General features: G+C 39.5%; 1 protein-coding gene across 4 annotated transcripts in view; it reads left to right on the top strand.

Moving 5' to 3' along the window:
- Nucleotides 1–16,568, top strand: part of brip1 (BRCA1 interacting protein C-terminal helicase 1) — an 89,174-nt gene that overhangs the window by 40,055 nt on the left and 32,551 nt on the right. For all 4 annotated transcript variants that reach the window (XM_036001312.1, XM_036001311.1, XM_036001310.1 and 1 more), the window contains 9 exons: nucleotides 4,805–4,917; nucleotides 5,003–5,085; nucleotides 5,236–5,553; nucleotides 6,485–7,216; nucleotides 11,203–11,727; nucleotides 12,907–12,974; nucleotides 14,062–14,140; nucleotides 14,279–14,491; nucleotides 15,616–15,758. In XM_036001312.1, coding sequence (XP_035857205.1) covers nucleotides 4,805–4,917; nucleotides 5,003–5,085; nucleotides 5,236–5,553; nucleotides 6,485–7,216; nucleotides 11,203–11,727; nucleotides 12,907–12,974; nucleotides 14,062–14,140; nucleotides 14,279–14,491; nucleotides 15,616–15,758 — 2,274 coding nt within the window. The remainder of the gene's footprint in view (nucleotides 1–4,804; nucleotides 4,918–5,002; nucleotides 5,086–5,235; nucleotides 5,554–6,484; nucleotides 7,217–11,202; nucleotides 11,728–12,906; nucleotides 12,975–14,061; nucleotides 14,141–14,278; nucleotides 14,492–15,615; nucleotides 15,759–16,568) is intronic.

Below are 16,568 nucleotides of genomic sequence, written 5' to 3'. Positions count from 1 at the left end.
TCCCTAACTTATGTCTTCTTCATCTATATGTTTATGATATAAATGATCTAATTCTGATACATTATAAAATATGCATCATATACCTATATTTATCAAAAATAGCCTATTGTCACTGCTTTGTGATTGTGTATTTTTTTTTTTATTACATACTTATTCCACATGTTTGTCAGTTGTGTTTAAACAGAGGAACAGATACAACCAGACAAACACAAAGATGCTGTACTTGTGATTAGAAAAGAGCAGAATCATTTGTTGACCACAAATGTGCATCTGGTGATAACAACCAGGCTACTGTGTGAGCAAGAACTGACATATTGCGGCGCTTCCACGTACAGTGTGAACCCGGCGTTAATTTCAGGCAAAGCGATGGTCCTCTGCTACATTAAGCACTCCCGAGTTTTTTTGAAAACACCCGTAGTTGTATTGTTTCTTATTTTAAGGTTGTTAATGTGTTTTCTTTCACATTGTCACCTGCATAAATGCTTCATATTAACACCTTATTATATTTACACCATATGTTTCCCACTGGAACTGGTTCTCTTAATGCACACATACACATGCGTGACATGTTCTTACATTGTCACTTCCATGCACTAGTGCTAACATGTGCACATTCTCTTAAGAGCACACATGGGCTCAGGCATTAATTCATTCATTCTATGCCACACTCACACGGCAGCACCCCATTGTTAGGATAAGAGGTGTAGGCCCAGCTTCTCTCCATTTAAACTACTCCAGCACTTCAGATGCCTGCATGGCCTGCATTCCCAGACAGGCATAACTCTTACAAGCTACAGCCTAAGCACATAGCATGGCATTTTACTGGCCTGTTGTGTTATTGTGACAAAGATCAAAGGTTGAACTTGAAAAGTCCTCTGCAGAGAAAGCCCTGCCAAAGGTGGTATTACATTTATGTTGAGTTTTTCCAATGGCATGTTTTACAGTGAAAAGTCAAATCCTGCGCGAGTGAGTCAAACAATAAGTGGCTTTAACAAGCAATAAAAAGACACTTACAACTGATAAGGCATCTCTCTTAGTTTAATGAAGGGCTCAGGCAACCTCTTGCTGCTGCCCTTTATTAAAGACAACCACAAGAGCATTTTAATTCTAATGCCTGCAAGCATGTAAAATGGATGGATAAAGGGGATTTTGGAGGAATGTTGAAGAGTTCATAGAAATCATCAAGAAGAGGAGATGATGGATGCTCCAGGCACACTCAAGACTGTACATATGGCTTTATCATCAGCCTCTGAAAGAAGGCCATATAATATATGATCACCACTTGTACTGTCCATGTCAGCACCACAGGCCAGCTTTAAAAATACATAGTCAACATTTTCTTGTACAACTCCCTTTCTTCTTTTACGAAAGAAGCCAAAGTTCTCAATTGTTGAGCGCTGCTAAAACACAATCAGCCATACATGGAAATTTGGCTAAAGTAAAACTAATATGATCTATGTTTGATCAGCTTTCCGTCTTTGGCAGTGCATTACTTGGTGCTATGCATATACTCGTGATGACCACTCACTTAGACAAAAATTAAGAAAAGATGACATAATAACTATAATAAAATGATATACCAAATAAACATACAGTTTAATACAGTTTATAGTGATAACACCATAAGCACATAGCATACGCTTCTCCCCAGCACATACTGCAGCTTACTGGGAGCCCCTCCAGAAAGCATAACTACTTTACCCATTTTCTAGTGTGGACATCAAATCTGACAAACCTTTTGTATGACATCTTTTCAAATGCTGCAACTCTAGCCATCTCACAAGCCCACTCCTGAATTGACGGCACCCCTTCATTTCTCCATCCTCTCAAAATAATCTAAAATTTCTAAAAAAAATAAGTAGGATTATGTGTGTAGTCTTGCTGTGAGCTGATCCATGAGCATGTTGGAAATCAGTGTGATAGTCTGATGCACTTGTGAGCGTGTGTGTACACACACACACACACACACACACACACACACACACACACACACACACACACACACACACACACACACACACACACACGTGGACACTGTCTTCAAGATGAGCCACTCAGCTGTCAGCTCAGCCTTATGTGGCAGATGAGGCGCTCAGCAATCTCAGTGACAAGCACAAGATGTCCTGGACCGCCAGAGGCGTGCACAATGACGCACATGTACACACCCTGTGTAAAATGTAGCTCAAACAAATGCGCTCAGCTGCGAATCATGCCTAGTGGTCAAATATATGTTTTTAGGGATGAACAGGTTGCTGTAGAGGACAAGGCCAAAGCAGGCGAGTGATCTCTTGACATTTTAACTAATCCCTTCTAGCTTGTGGTTTCTTGCACATTTGCGAGATTTGCTAGCAGCCAGAATTGGCTTTTTCACATATGCAACCTGTCATGTTAGATTGGACGATGACATGGTACAGACCTGGGATGTGATGGCTCGAACGCTGAAATGGACTGTGATTGGATTTAGATGACACCGCTGGCTTGAGGCTATTGGCCTTTCTGTTCAAGCTGTGGGTTTAGAAGTGGATTCTTTAACTGCTCTGGTGTCTCATACATTGACGAACATCTCACCATGAAGAGCAGCATTAACATAACTTGCTGTGACATGGCTATATGACCCCATTGACAGCCTGCACTACTGTACTATTGTATTTTTCGCAGATAAAATCTGTATTTTAGATCTACTGAAAAGCCTAGACCTACATCATACAAACAATAGAGGTTTTCCAGTGTCAGTGTAGTTTTTTTTTAGTGGTGGCAGATGTTGCTCAGTTGTTTGCATGTTTCTTAGGTGAGGTGTTTTTAGTCATAGTCTAACTTTGGGGTGACATTTAGGAATTCCTGTGACTCTACTTGTTTGTTTATGTACACAAGCCCAGACAGGCCAGAGTGGCATTGCGTGATGTGCGTAAAGGAACAGGTTGTACCTGCCACGGCCCTGTGTTTGGTGGCTCAGGGCAAACACGCGGTACCTGTCAAAAGCAGTTAAAGCCTCGTTCAGCAGCCTGCCCTGCTTGGCATCCCGTCAGACGCCCAGCTGATCTTTTCACTTGTCAATTCTGAAAGGTTAGCGCTAAAATCAGCAGCGACAGATGCAAATGGATGGATGCTTTCCTGGCATTTTTGTGCAGGGATGCTTCATGTCACCTAGGCCACCTTGTCTGCCCCTCCTACCTCCACTCTACTGTCATGGCCTCTCTTTAGCCCCTCTGTTCCCCTTTCAGAACACATCTGTCTGCGAGAGCAAGTAATACCCAACCCCTTCAGGTCCTGAATAGTATTTGTTTGGTGTTTAGTTTGCCCCAGATCCATCGCCCACTTGGTTTCCCCTTCATAAGATTAATCCGATTAATTCTCTATCAGTAGACATTAGGGCTGCATGATTATGGCCAAAATAATCACGATTATTTTGATCAATATTGAGATCACGATTAATTATAACGATTATTTGTTGATTTTAACCAAAACAAATGATATTGTCACATAGGCTAATTATAACTGCTTTCACATCCATATTGTGCTACATTCCTCCCTTGTTGAAGGATACTATGAAGGAGTATGCCATTTCAGCTGTTGTGTGACCGCTTTCCACACATGCGCGTTTGCCATGAAAAGATACAGTCAACGCAATTGTCTGTTCACGTTAACGGTGCTTGTTAAAACCCCGGACGAAATAGCAACGCAGATTACGGTGCCACTTAAATGTCTGCGTTGCGCTCTGATGCTCCAAAACAGACGTTAGAGGCGACAAAAACATCGCTGCATGTCACTCTAGTAAACACTAATAACCTACCATTAGCTACAGTAGTAACTGGATTAAACACGGCTAAAATGCTGACAGCTAAACGGTGTAGTGTGACTGTATTTCACTGTAGAGGATTCCAACAGCGGGACGTACAACAGTCTACCGCTAAAGCTATGAGCTAAAAGACTCAAACTAGCACCGGTCACTGCTGTTGTCTGAAAAACAACACAGACAGGACAAAATGTTGCATTTACTGGTAAACTGGTAAACCTCGGGACGACTTATGACCGACTGCTGTCTGTTGTGGAATTTTCCTCACGTTACCAAAGAATTTCTAATATGACGGGCTTTGACGTTACTCTGTCCTACATCTAAACTAAGCTGCGCGGTTAGGGAACAACTCTGATTGGCTCATGGAGGCACGTGATCAGACAGTGGTTTACGGAGCTTTGAAAAAAAAACAACTTTCATACGGAGCGTTGACGCATTTTAAATATCGCTCGATCACATGAATTTGATCGTGGGAAGCCAAAATCGTGATCGGATTAAAATTCGATTAATTGTGCAGCCCTAGTAGACATGCATGAAACCCTTTTTACCAGGTGCCCTCGAGAACAGGTTTTTAGTTCAATATCTTCAGTAGTCATTTAGTAGCCAGTAACTTATTTTTAAACTATTTTTGGGCATTTTGCCTTTATTTATTTTTATAGCATCAAATTTTATCGAGATTAAAACATGGCACAACTTTTCTTCAATTTATTATATCAGCTTTATTCTCCAAATATTTTTAGTTCTCTTGGGTTCATCACTTTCTCTAACGATGATACAAGGTAATGTTGTGATGTGTACCTAGTATTTATGGTGGCTTATAGGTCACTATTTGATGGACTAAAGGTACCAGAAAGAACCTCAGACACTATGATGAATGTACAGAAACATTGGTACAAAGCAGGGTGACCTGGAAAACAGTTGTGCAACATGTTTAGTTTTGATGGACTTGTATCCAAATGCTGTCCCATAGGACATTAAATCATCTTTTAATATATTGTCCTGTGGTTTCAGGTGGAACTGAAGATGAAGTACAATGACCAACACTGCAAATCCAGAGGTCTTCTCCCAGGCAATCGTTGGTATGAGATTCAGGCCTACAGAGCTCTAAACCAGGCCCTGGGAAGGTAAATCTGTCCTCTACAGCTAGAGTTTTACTGAAGATTTACTTTTGTGCTCCCTGCCTTTTATACTTAAACCCTCATTTTACAGGTGTATACGCCACAAGAATGACTGGGGCGCCCTAATTCTAGTGGATGACCGTTACAGGAATAATCCCAATAAGTACATCACAGGTACTCAGTAATGTTTACAGTGTGTGAACACTGACAGACTTAATTTGATGACTACACAGCCTCTCAACTTGAACACTAGATGGCAATAGTTATCCACTGTAAGATTTTTGGTAGTGTTTGTATCTGATGTGTGCGTTTGTGTAATCTCAGGTCTGTCTAAATGGGTCCGCCAGCTCGTCCAGCATCATGACACCTTCAGCAACGCCATGCAGTCTCTGGTAGCATTCTCTCAGGTGCAACAGAAGGTGGAGGGGGCTCCTGCAGACAGTCAGACCCTCAGCTCTGCCGTCTCATCTCCAAACAGTCACGTGTCAGTAACTTTGGAGGGACAGGGTCTGCCCACGGCCACAGAACCTCAGACACCCCGCTCATATGTCAATCTGCTTGAACCCCAGCAAGACACAAGCCCCTCGACCATCCAGTTTTTTTCTCGTACACAGTTGAAAGCTGAACAAAACGAAAAAGCAGGTGAGCTAAATCGAAAAGTTGAAAGTAGAGTTTTGGTGCTGCAAGGTTAATATCTCTAAAGTCTTTTTTATGTAGAAACAATGTTTCACTCTGGACTCTTCACTCTTTTAACTCGGGCATATTCCTGAGAAGTGAAAAGTACTGCTTTATTATGTAAATTTTAGTATCTGCTTTCAATCTATTAAGTTCATGATAGGGTTGCGATGAAAATGTTTTTTTCCTCTATTGTGGCTAAACCTCTGATAAATAAATACATCAAAAAATATTTGCCAATAAAACTGTTCCCACTGTCTTAGACCTAGTTCTACTACTCTTCTTTCTGCATGAATTATGAAATGTAAAGTAATCCGTTTTGAAAAGACAGTGATCAAAAAGTCATTTTTGTGCTCAAGGATGTATGAGCATGACATCACCACAAGAAAATATTTTTAGGTGATGTGTTTGCACATTGCCTTGGCTAGCACCCATTGTCTTTGGGGGTCATGACAAGGTTGACCTGTTTGCCCAGTTGAATTCTGTGTGGTGGATATGGGTGGTAGCAGAGCAGTAGCAGGCCCCCACCCCTCCCTCATAGTAGGGGGTGGGGGTCGTGGGATCAGTTGAGTGGCTCGCCTCATTACTGTAAGGTCTTTTGCGTGCCTGAGTGGCGCTGGAGCGAGCTGATGAGCAGATGTTGGACTGTTGCTTTTAATTAAATCCCCTTGACCTTTGTTTGGATTATATTGAGCGTAAGGATGCATTTATATCTTTCTTTATAAGATAGCCTTGGCAGCCAAGGTGCTCCGCATACCAATCTCAATTCATTGTGAGACTTAAAAGCATCTTTGTGAGTCTTAACATGTTAGCTCTGTTGTCTTCGGTTATATGCCTGTATTAGGTTGATAAATATAAACTGTTAACTGATTTTGAATGTTTTGTTTCCTTGATGCAGAAAGGTTGAATACAATGCACAGCCCCTCAGCAGAGCCCCTATCGCATCAAAAAAGAACAGCTCGGCCGCTGTACCACATTTTCACCTCCAGCCCCATCAGCACCAGCTTCAAGAAGCCAATATTTAAAGGAAAAGGGCCCAGTAGTGTCAGCCAGCACTTGGAAACATCTAATCATTCGGTGCCCAATGACAAACAGCAGATCTCCTCTCCACAAAAGAAGACTGAGGCAACTTGTCTTAAACAAGGGGCTGAAGACAGTTCCAGTGAAATCCAAGTGGAACCACACAATCTGGCTCTTGATCCTTCTCCAGTTACATCCCCTCCGTGCTGTGACAATCCAGACGAAGATGAAGAGGAGGAGGAGGACCAAACTATCTTTTTTACTCCAGAACTTTTCGAGGGGGAAGGCAACGAAGGCAGTCCACAGAAAGATGTGAAGCCCAAGTCACCTCCCAGGATGGGTTTAGGGGCAGAGAGCCCTGCCCTGCTGTCAGAAGAACTTTTTGGCTCTGAGCAGGCCCGAGGGCAGGAGCAGGCCTCTGCTTTTGATGGACAGATTGCTATTTCAGTCAGTAAGGAGAGCACAGAGTTGTCAAAGGGACAGGAAGAAGAAATTATAGAACAGAAGCAAGGTGAGGGGGGAGAGCAGGTGGATAACCAGAGCAGGCAGACAGGCAGTAGGCTTCGCAGGTTGTCCAGGTCCAGGCAGAAAGCTCCCTCCACTCCATCAGGTAACTAATAACCTGAAAACAAGACATATTGTGAACAAAGCAGAATGTCTAATATGCAAATATAGTGCCAATAACATGTCCAGTGCACATTAGCTTGGCAGTAAAACAATAGTGAAACAGTTATGATACAGAACACAGTGCAATGAGTGTATTCAGTTCATACCATTGCTGCATACGTTTCACAGTTTATCTTGCAGAATTTGAAACCCTATGTTGTGAAGTATCTACGTATGTTACAGCTGCCTCAGGCACCTAGCCCACACACTCTTACCATGCATGCAGTAGATGATGAGGCTTCAGCTATCTCAGATCAGCTTATAATGTAGTGTGACAGCACATCTTATTAAGCCCATGAAGGCCGGTTCTCAGTTAAACGTATAACTAACCAAAATCATTGAAATGGTAGCGCTGATCGAATGTGCCTCATAACAAATCATTAAAATACAAAACCTAATTTGTTTTCCTATGCAGTAGATAATCATTTAGTTCTGTTTTAATGATGCGTTTGTAGAAAATTTGGTGAGGAACCTGGATGCTTTAGACATGCCTGATTTCACTTAAAGAAGTGACCTTTGTTTTTTCAATTCCAATTATGTAAATATGTGTTGTAAACTCAAGTGGTGTGGATACACATTTGACTTACTTTAAGTACAAGCATTCATATAAATTCTGTTAAGTCACAATAAGATTAAATGTTAGCGCTTCATTGATATTCTCTTTCATCCTTTTTTCTGTTTCAGTGTTTTTTTTCTTCTGAAATCACATAGACATGTTCGTGAATTGCCCAAATTCAGTGGTGGAAGTACAAAAAAAAAAATCTGCTTAAAATATCAAAAAGTAAAGTACTCATAATGCAGAATGACAGTGTTGTATTATTCTATTATATATCATTATTACTAATGCACACAATCCATCATATTTTATAAACTGATCATCTTGTTTTTGTAAAATATTAAACTGAATAGTAACTAGTAACTGCAGCTGTCTAAATGTGGTGGAGTAAATTATACAATATTCTCCTCTCAAATGTCATAGAATAAAAGTACAAGAAGCAAAAAATGGAAATGCACTTAGTTACTTTCACCACTTTCCAATTAGACTTTGCTGCACAGTTTTATTATTATTATTATTATTATTATTATTATTTATATCAATGAGGGTACCTCTCAGTCTACCAACACAATACAATTCAACAACAGCACAAACTAAAGCTGAACCACCACCTTACTAAACTGCTTTAATGCAGGACTGTTGTATTAGACTGCATTAGTTTTAATTAGGTAGACTTAATAAACTGGCAACTTAGTGTATATCTTCACATAGAAAGGCTCTACCACTAATACAGTATGTTAAAACATGTTCACCAATTAAATAACATATAATAAAATATAATATTTCTAAATACATAAAACTAAGCCAATGATATTCTCACCAGTCATTTACATATGCAGTTTCCATATTTGGAGTCCTGTATAGTTCACTGACATTTAAATCTTAACCTCTTTTTTGTAATTTTATTTGTGGATGAAAACTGATTATTTGTGACCTATTTATGTGCATTATAGTACATATGTGTAATCAGCAGTTTAATGGACATATTTGGTTGGTTGAGTCTGAGGAGCTGAGGTCATTTAATCAAGTCAATGCTAAATGCAGAATCATCAAACAGGCTAAGTTGAAGGGAGACAAAAAAAAATGAGATTAAACATGATTACACTGATGTGATTTGTCTCATTACAGCGCAAACTTCACCATTGTGTGATTTGCGCAGACGAGCAGAGTAGACAAGTGTTCCATTAAAGCCTTTCTTTGCTCATCATCTGCCTCCCCAAGAGCCCTGTGTATGTAATCGTGCATGGTCACTCGTTAACATCATCAAACGCAGAGCGTTGAGAGGCCAGCGAATGTGTGTTAAAAGCACTTAATAGTGAGCCCACATTACTGAAAGTCTCAGTAATGGCTGTGAATCACTGTGTTTTTCCCTCATTAAAATAATTCAGCTTTATCCCCAACCCTAAATCATTAAAGCTACACCAACGACAACATTTTTAGTTAAAAAAAAAAAAATACAGGACTTAACAAACTTACAACAAACTCCACTTAAAGCAACACTGTAACTTTTAGCTGCAGCTGTAGTTCCAATGAGACAACCTGTAGGGGGACTGAAGCGGGAAAAGTTACATAGTGTTGCTTTAACAAAGTGGAAATGCAACAAAAAAAAATCACGCCATCCAAATTAATTGAAATTCCACAGATTTGTGCTGTTTGCCTAGCCTAGAAATCTAGACGCACCCTAGTGGCAGCAAATTTATTTTGCAGCCAGAGGGGTCTAGGCACTCTCCGTTGGCTTGCGAGCTGGAAAAACCAAACTCTGGTCAGGCCAATCACATTGTGTATAGAGTCGGTAGGCGGCCTTATGGCTGCTGCTGCTGGGAACAGCGGTCTTCTGGAAGACTTGGAGTTAAGCTTTTTTTTGAGAAAAGAACAAAGAACGGCACTGAAATCATTCTTAAAAAAGGAAGATGTGTTCCGAGTTTTGCCGACCAGATACGGCAAAAGTTTAATCTATCAACTAGCTCCACTACCTTCTTCGTTGCTCTGCCTGGTTGTAGCGCTATCCTATTGCGTGCAGAGGGAATTTGAAAGACAACCGTTTATCCCGCCCCTCGGATTGAGCTCCGTCAATGGTGAGTTCCCAGACCGAACATCTTGATGTGGGTCTTTCAATTCAATTTCAATTCTGAAATAGTGAATGGTCAACAATTTGTCTTCATGAGGGGGTGGATCCGGCGACTCAAAATGGGGGTTGGAGGTAACGAAACTAAAAAAAACTAAACAACACTATGTGTACATCAGGGCAATGTTTATTTTAATTTCAGAACATGCACTGCATGGGTAGGAAATGAATGTCTCCACATTCTTGATCAGCGGAAATGATTTTTGCTTGTTTAGGATCCGACTGGCCAGCGTATTTGAACAAGTTAAGCAAACTTTGTTGTCTTTTTGACATTTTTCCCCTGAGTGAAACGAGGCTAACTGCAATCTCAACCAGCACAAGCGCATGTGTCACTTGAAGTGCCACCCCTCCCTCCGTCCCTCTCCCCCCTCTGTCTTACCCTGAACATTCACCTCAAAACGCATTGAAAATGCAAACACAAGAATTTTGTGTAACTTCAATGGGGAATAAAGACTAACAAGACAGATAACAACATTGAACACTACACAAACAATTATTTTATTTTTTTTCATTTAGGCGATTCATTTTTCATAGTGACACAGGAGATGCCGGATCCAATTTAAAAAAAGGTTCTGGATCCAACGTCGGAGGTGCCGGAACATGTTCCGGCGTGTTCCAGCTCAAATTAAGCCCTGGTCAGACAAGTGCTTTGTCTGTAAAAGTTGGAATCACTACTGGTGTAACTGTAAGCTGGCCTCATAAGTAAACTAGAAGAGTGGTTCCCAACCAGTTTATGTGTACATCAGTGGGTACTTCTACAGTTGCCGGGGGAATGTGGAAAGATTGTGTCGTGGCTGCAGCTAATGATAAAAAATGGAAGTGATCAAAAGAGGAAAATTAAAACACAAATAGGATTTCGAACTTGTGTGTGGCTAACCTTTAGTAAATTTCACACAATAAACTACCATCTACAATGCGATGACAAACAAACTGGACCAAACCGACTGGGTGAAAGAAACCTAGTCTAAACATTATGTCTTAATTGAAATAATTTCCACCTTTTGATAATCAGTAGTGTTAAATAACATCCATAATAAAATCCATTCAATAAGAAAACATTTAAAGCATTACAGGTGGTGTTCTCAAGCTCATCATCTTTCACTGCCTGTGATGCTGCCCAATGCCGATTTAAATAATAAACACCAGTTACTCTAATCATTTTTCCAACAACATTCCTGTTTGTTCCAGGGAAAACATGACTGCCAGATGTATCCATTTGCTAAATATGTGACTTAATGTTAATTGACAGGTGGATGCTATGAAGCCAAGAGTGTAGGGAGAGCCTGTCTTCAGCAGATTGAGACCAGGAGCAGCCAGAGGACGACTCACAAGGCCAGAGCAGAATATGAGTCAAAAGCAATGAAGCCGGGTTTGAAGAGCAGACCATCCAAAGCCAGACCTGTCAGAGTACACAGCTCAAAAAAAGACATCATCCAAGAGAATGCGTATCAGTCACATTTTTTGCCAGAGGTTCAGGACGATAGCTGGATTACCTGCCATGAAAGCTGGATTACCTGCCAGCAGACAGAGCTAATCTTGAAACCAAGTGTAAATGACAGAGAGACTGAGTCAGGAGAGTCCTCTGTGGGTGTGAGGGAACACAAAGCTCTTAAAAAAGTGCCTACCACACCTGGTAGTTCCACAAGGATTGAGTTTGACATTGTGACTCCCAAAAAAGAAGACAAAGAGGGTCTGCAAGAAGCTGGAGCATCAGAATGTAGTCCTACTAGTCCAGCAGAGGATGGTCTGGGAAGTCAGCACACAAGACCAAAAGGTATTATTATGTAGTCTATTTAGAATATAAAATCATAGGTTTTACAAATCAATGCATGTATGTGCCAATGTTGAATAGCACACTGGAGAAGGTTATACACAATAGTTTGTAGTACATTACAAAAAGTCATTACAAAAGGGAGCAAGTTGCCTTTACATTGTAAGGTAGATAAAGTAAAAGATTAAAAAACAATTACATCTTGACTGTGTTTAATCAACTTTTTTTTTGGAGGGGGGTTTAAGATTATTTGTTGGGCTTTTTTGCCTTTAATCAATAGGACAACTATAGACAGGAAGGGGAGTGGGGGTGGTGACATGCAGCAAAGGCTTGGAATCGAACCCTGGCCACTGTAGTAAGGACTGAGCTTTGGTACATCGGCTGCATGCTCAACCAGGTGAGCTACCAGGGCGCCCCTTAATCAGCTGGTTTTATTACAGCCTCTCTGGGAAGTAGCACTGTTGACAACCTCACAGTTGCACGGTATACATTATGTATTTGAGCTCATCCTGCCACAATCTACTGCCAATGCTTGATTTATCTAAATAATACCCATATGTTTTTAGCATTGTCAAGCATCTAATTGATCAGCCAGTAACATTCAGCACTGCAGACCTTCACCCCGATAGTTTATTAAAGGGAAACCGGTATTTTTTATAACCTGGACCTTATTTTCCCATGTTTTTGTGCCAAAGTGACTAATGGGGAGAAATTGGTCCAGTATTAAGCGTGAGCTGACTACATTATGGAACGGACCCTACAGAGAAATAAAACGTTTTTCTTTACCTTTTGCCTGATCCGGTCTGTATTTGTTAATAGTGAGTAGTGAAACTGATATGAAACTTTAAAGAATTACTTAAATGCTTTGGTACATGCAAGTTTATAAAAGCTGCTACCCAGTAGAGAGTTGGGGACTCAGATTACAGTATAGCACATCATATAATAATGTATTGTTTAAATTATTAATACATTACATTATAAGTTTTTGTATTTTTGTATGTATAATATGTATTTATATATACATCAATTATGCAATTTATTTACTTTAACATGTAGAAATATTCCCTTAACTGCTGTTCAACATTTTTGACAATATAGTTTGTTTTTTATTCTGCTGCATTGGTGTTTCTAGGTATGCAGCTACTTTATTTATGTAAACTAACTTCCATTTTTTCAACCAAGCTATAAACATACAGAGATCTTGCAAGCAGGCGCGCAGAAGATTTAACAATAACTCTACAAAAAGAAAGGTAAGTGTCAAGTCAAGTGATATCAAGTTAACTTTCATCAAATCGCATTGAATGGATATCCTATTTCTAATTAGTTTTTCTTTGTATTGCAATATTTATAATTGTATTAATTAAAATAACACCAATACATGTTGAAACAGACCAGTGCTGCCATTCACATGCAGTGATGGATTTTGCACTTAGTCTATTTTCTGCACACAGAAGCACATAAAGAAAACACGGTGGATGGCAATGAGTAAAATCCTGTGTGAACACTTAAAAACAAATGGTCTGACAAGGAAAATACTATCTGATGTCAACATACCCATTCAAAGCAATACAGTAGATGACCAAATTACCACTGGAATAGAAAAAAAAAGTTTATCACTTATACAAAATTAGCATTTAGAAACAACTCATTTTCCACTTTATGGGCAGTGTCTGTGTTGTGAATCTGCCTGAATCCTAACCCTTATTGAAAATGTTTTAAGTAACTCTTCAAAGATGTTTCTTAAAGGTCCCGTGGCATGACAATTTCACTTTATGAGGTTTTTTAACATTAATATGCGTTCCCCCAGCCTGCCTATGGTCCCCCAGTGGCTACAAATGGCGATAGGTGTAAACCGAGCCCTGGGTGTCCTGCTCTGCCTTTGAGAAAATGAAAACTCAGATGGGCCGATCTGGAATCTCCTCCTTATGAGGTCATAAGGAGAAAGGTTACCTCCCCTTTCTCTGCTTTGCCCACCCAGAGAATTTGGCTCACCCATGAGAAAGAGAGAGACATCATGGCTTGTATGGCTTGATACAGTATTAGGGGACCACTAAGGTCTATATAAAAGAGACTTCAGATACAGTATTAGGGGACCACTAAGGTCTATATAAAAGAGACTTCAGATACAGTATTAGGGGACCACTAAGGTCTATATAAAAGAGACTTCAGATACAGTATTAGGGGACCACTAAGGTCTATATAAAAGCATCCAAAAAGCAGCATGTCATAGGACCTTTAACAGTCATTTCTAAAAGTTTGGAAATAAAAAGAAAGATTTGAGATATGGACATAGCTAATTTAAAAGCTTGAGACTGGTTTTTTTTGTTCTACTTACAGAGAGTCAAAGACCAAAAGCCATGCTGTTTGGGACTCTACTGTTCTATGTGTGAAAAGGAACTACTTCCTGTGGCACATGGTAATATCTGAGAAATCTTTGTTTTTACTTTTAAGTTATTTACCACAGCTAAATAATCTGAGTCAAACCATTACTCCAAGTGATTGTGTTTCATTTTGGTATTGATTTAATTTTCACTTATATGACTTCATTTTTCAGGTGCACTACGACGTGCTGTTTGTGAATTAGACCAACTAGCTTTTCTGAGAAAAGACAGTTTTAGTCCTGCAGCAACGACCCGCCGCTGCCAGTGTGCACCACATCAGCCATCAATTTCAGACAACTCAGACTCACTGCTGGTAGTCCAAAGTCTCGCATCACTGATGGCGCTAAGGACTGCTCTGCAACCCTACTGTGATAACAGTTTAACTGGTGCGTTGACAGCTGGTTTGATTAGACAAGAACAGTATTAAAGAAGTGGTTGTGATAAATCTTGTAATAGCATTACATGTTGCATCAAAAGAGGCAAATGCCATCACACCCACAACTGAGCATTCAACATTAAAACTAATTAGAAATGATGATTAAAAACACTGACATTTTTAAAAGAAAGGACTAAATGATGAATAAAATGAAAATATGAATACATAATAACTGTAAATGATTAGAAATTAATTTGGAAAAATGAATACACAGGGTTTTCTCATCCCTATTGTTTTAAAACAGACTTGAACTACATAGTTTAACTACATTTTGCAGTAGTTTGGTGGTAGCTCACCTACATTCACATTTGCATAGTGATTCAGGTAGTCAAATGATTGTTTGGCCATTTGTTGTGTAGTCAACTACTGAAAGTACAACCGATTTTGGGCCATAAAAGGAAAAGAATGATTTTTAAAATGTATTTTACCATTACTTCTCTATTGTAAATGAAGCCTCTTTGACCAGCCCTGCATTCTTTTTCTTTGATCCTGACCGCCGTGAAGGCATGGCCAGGCAATGCATTCGTCAGGCAGCCACTTTTTTTTAAGGCAGTTGAGGTCTCAGGGGTATTCCAGAAAGCTGAAATGTCAGCTCTCCTGTGAAAATATTTGACTATCGTTTTTAATGTTTTAAAATCTGAATTTGTAAAACGAAACTTGAATATGTCAACACGTCTATTGACAACACAAGTATTGATTATTATTAATTTTTTGGGTTGATGTATGACCTGTGAACAAGTTGGCACTTTTCACAATACACTCATTTGAGTAGCATTTTTAGCTGGCATGTGACTTGAAATTTTATTATAAGTTTGTATCACATGTACATTCTCAATTTGATCTTTATTTTCTACAAATTAGTTTAAACTACTTTTTATAAGTAGCTTTAATTAACCAAACTACAATTCTCCTTCTTCAGTTCAACTTCTTCCAGTATGAAGTAATTGGTACTGTAGCTTGCAAAGCTATGCTTTCAAAGTAGCTTCACTAACACTGCCTTTCACTTTGATCCTTTTATGGCACTTTTTTTTTCTCTTAAGTTACATGCTTTCCCACTGCTTTTCATTCATGCAGCATATAATGCCATCTGGAATCCTGAGGAGGGCTCCGTTACCAGATTTCTGCAGTGCAAAGGCTGTTTGTCTCAAAGCCCCTTTCTGTCTGCAGCTTTAATTGCAGCAGAGATTCAGTGCCCTCGAGACATGGCTCAAAATCAGGTAAACATTATGAACATATATAAATGTGAAAATGTACATGCTCAGTGTGCACATACACAGTGTCATGTAGAAATCCTGATTGTTATTTGGCAGAAACCACAATCTAATTTATTAACATCCCCTTTATACTTTTCCACTATCTTTCAAAACACCTGTGGTTCAGGTTTAGTTTCACAAGTTAACTTAAACTGGGATTATTAGATGTTTCATATCTAAAAAGTGAAAAATCACTTTCTTCGCTTATTGTAACTGAATAATCAGCCATTTGGTCATTGTATTTTAACTCAAATTTGGGAGTACATTTTAAGGCAACAAAATACTTCCCACAGTGTGTCTTTTAAACAATATTGCTCACCACAAAGGTGAAAATAGTCCCTAATGGTTCTTTTATCTCTGGATGTGTATGTTTGAGTGTGAATGTTTTTTGACCCATTCATGGGAGACTCCCAGGTTGATATCTGGTCAAACCATTACTTGACTTGAGTCAAACCGCATTTTTCATTCAGCTCTTTTGCTCACTTCTGTGTGAGTGCTGCTCTTGTTTTTCTGGCTTTCTGTAACTCTTAAATCTCAGGTAGTTGGCTAAAATAAATAATAGCATAGATTTAAATTCCCAACCCTCATGGAAACATCTGTTCATTGTCAAACCCACGTTCACCCTGGCTGGGAGAAAGGTTGCAAAGACAGGTTGAATAACTCGGAAACCCATTCACCTGCAAACACATGTTTAATCCATTTCAATGCATTAGTCTGAAAGTGGTTTCTGAATACTGCTGGTGCTGCTTCATTTAGGATTGTATCTAGACACAG

The sequence above is a fragment of the Sander lucioperca genome, chromosome 5 (genome assembly GCF_008315115.2).
Source record: "Sander lucioperca isolate FBNREF2018 chromosome 5, SLUC_FBN_1.2, whole genome shotgun sequence".
NCBI lineage: Eukaryota > Metazoa > Chordata > Actinopteri > Perciformes > Percidae > Sander > Sander lucioperca.
The sequence above is the reverse complement of the archived record's forward strand: the minus strand, read 5'-3'. Positions and strand labels throughout refer to the sequence as shown.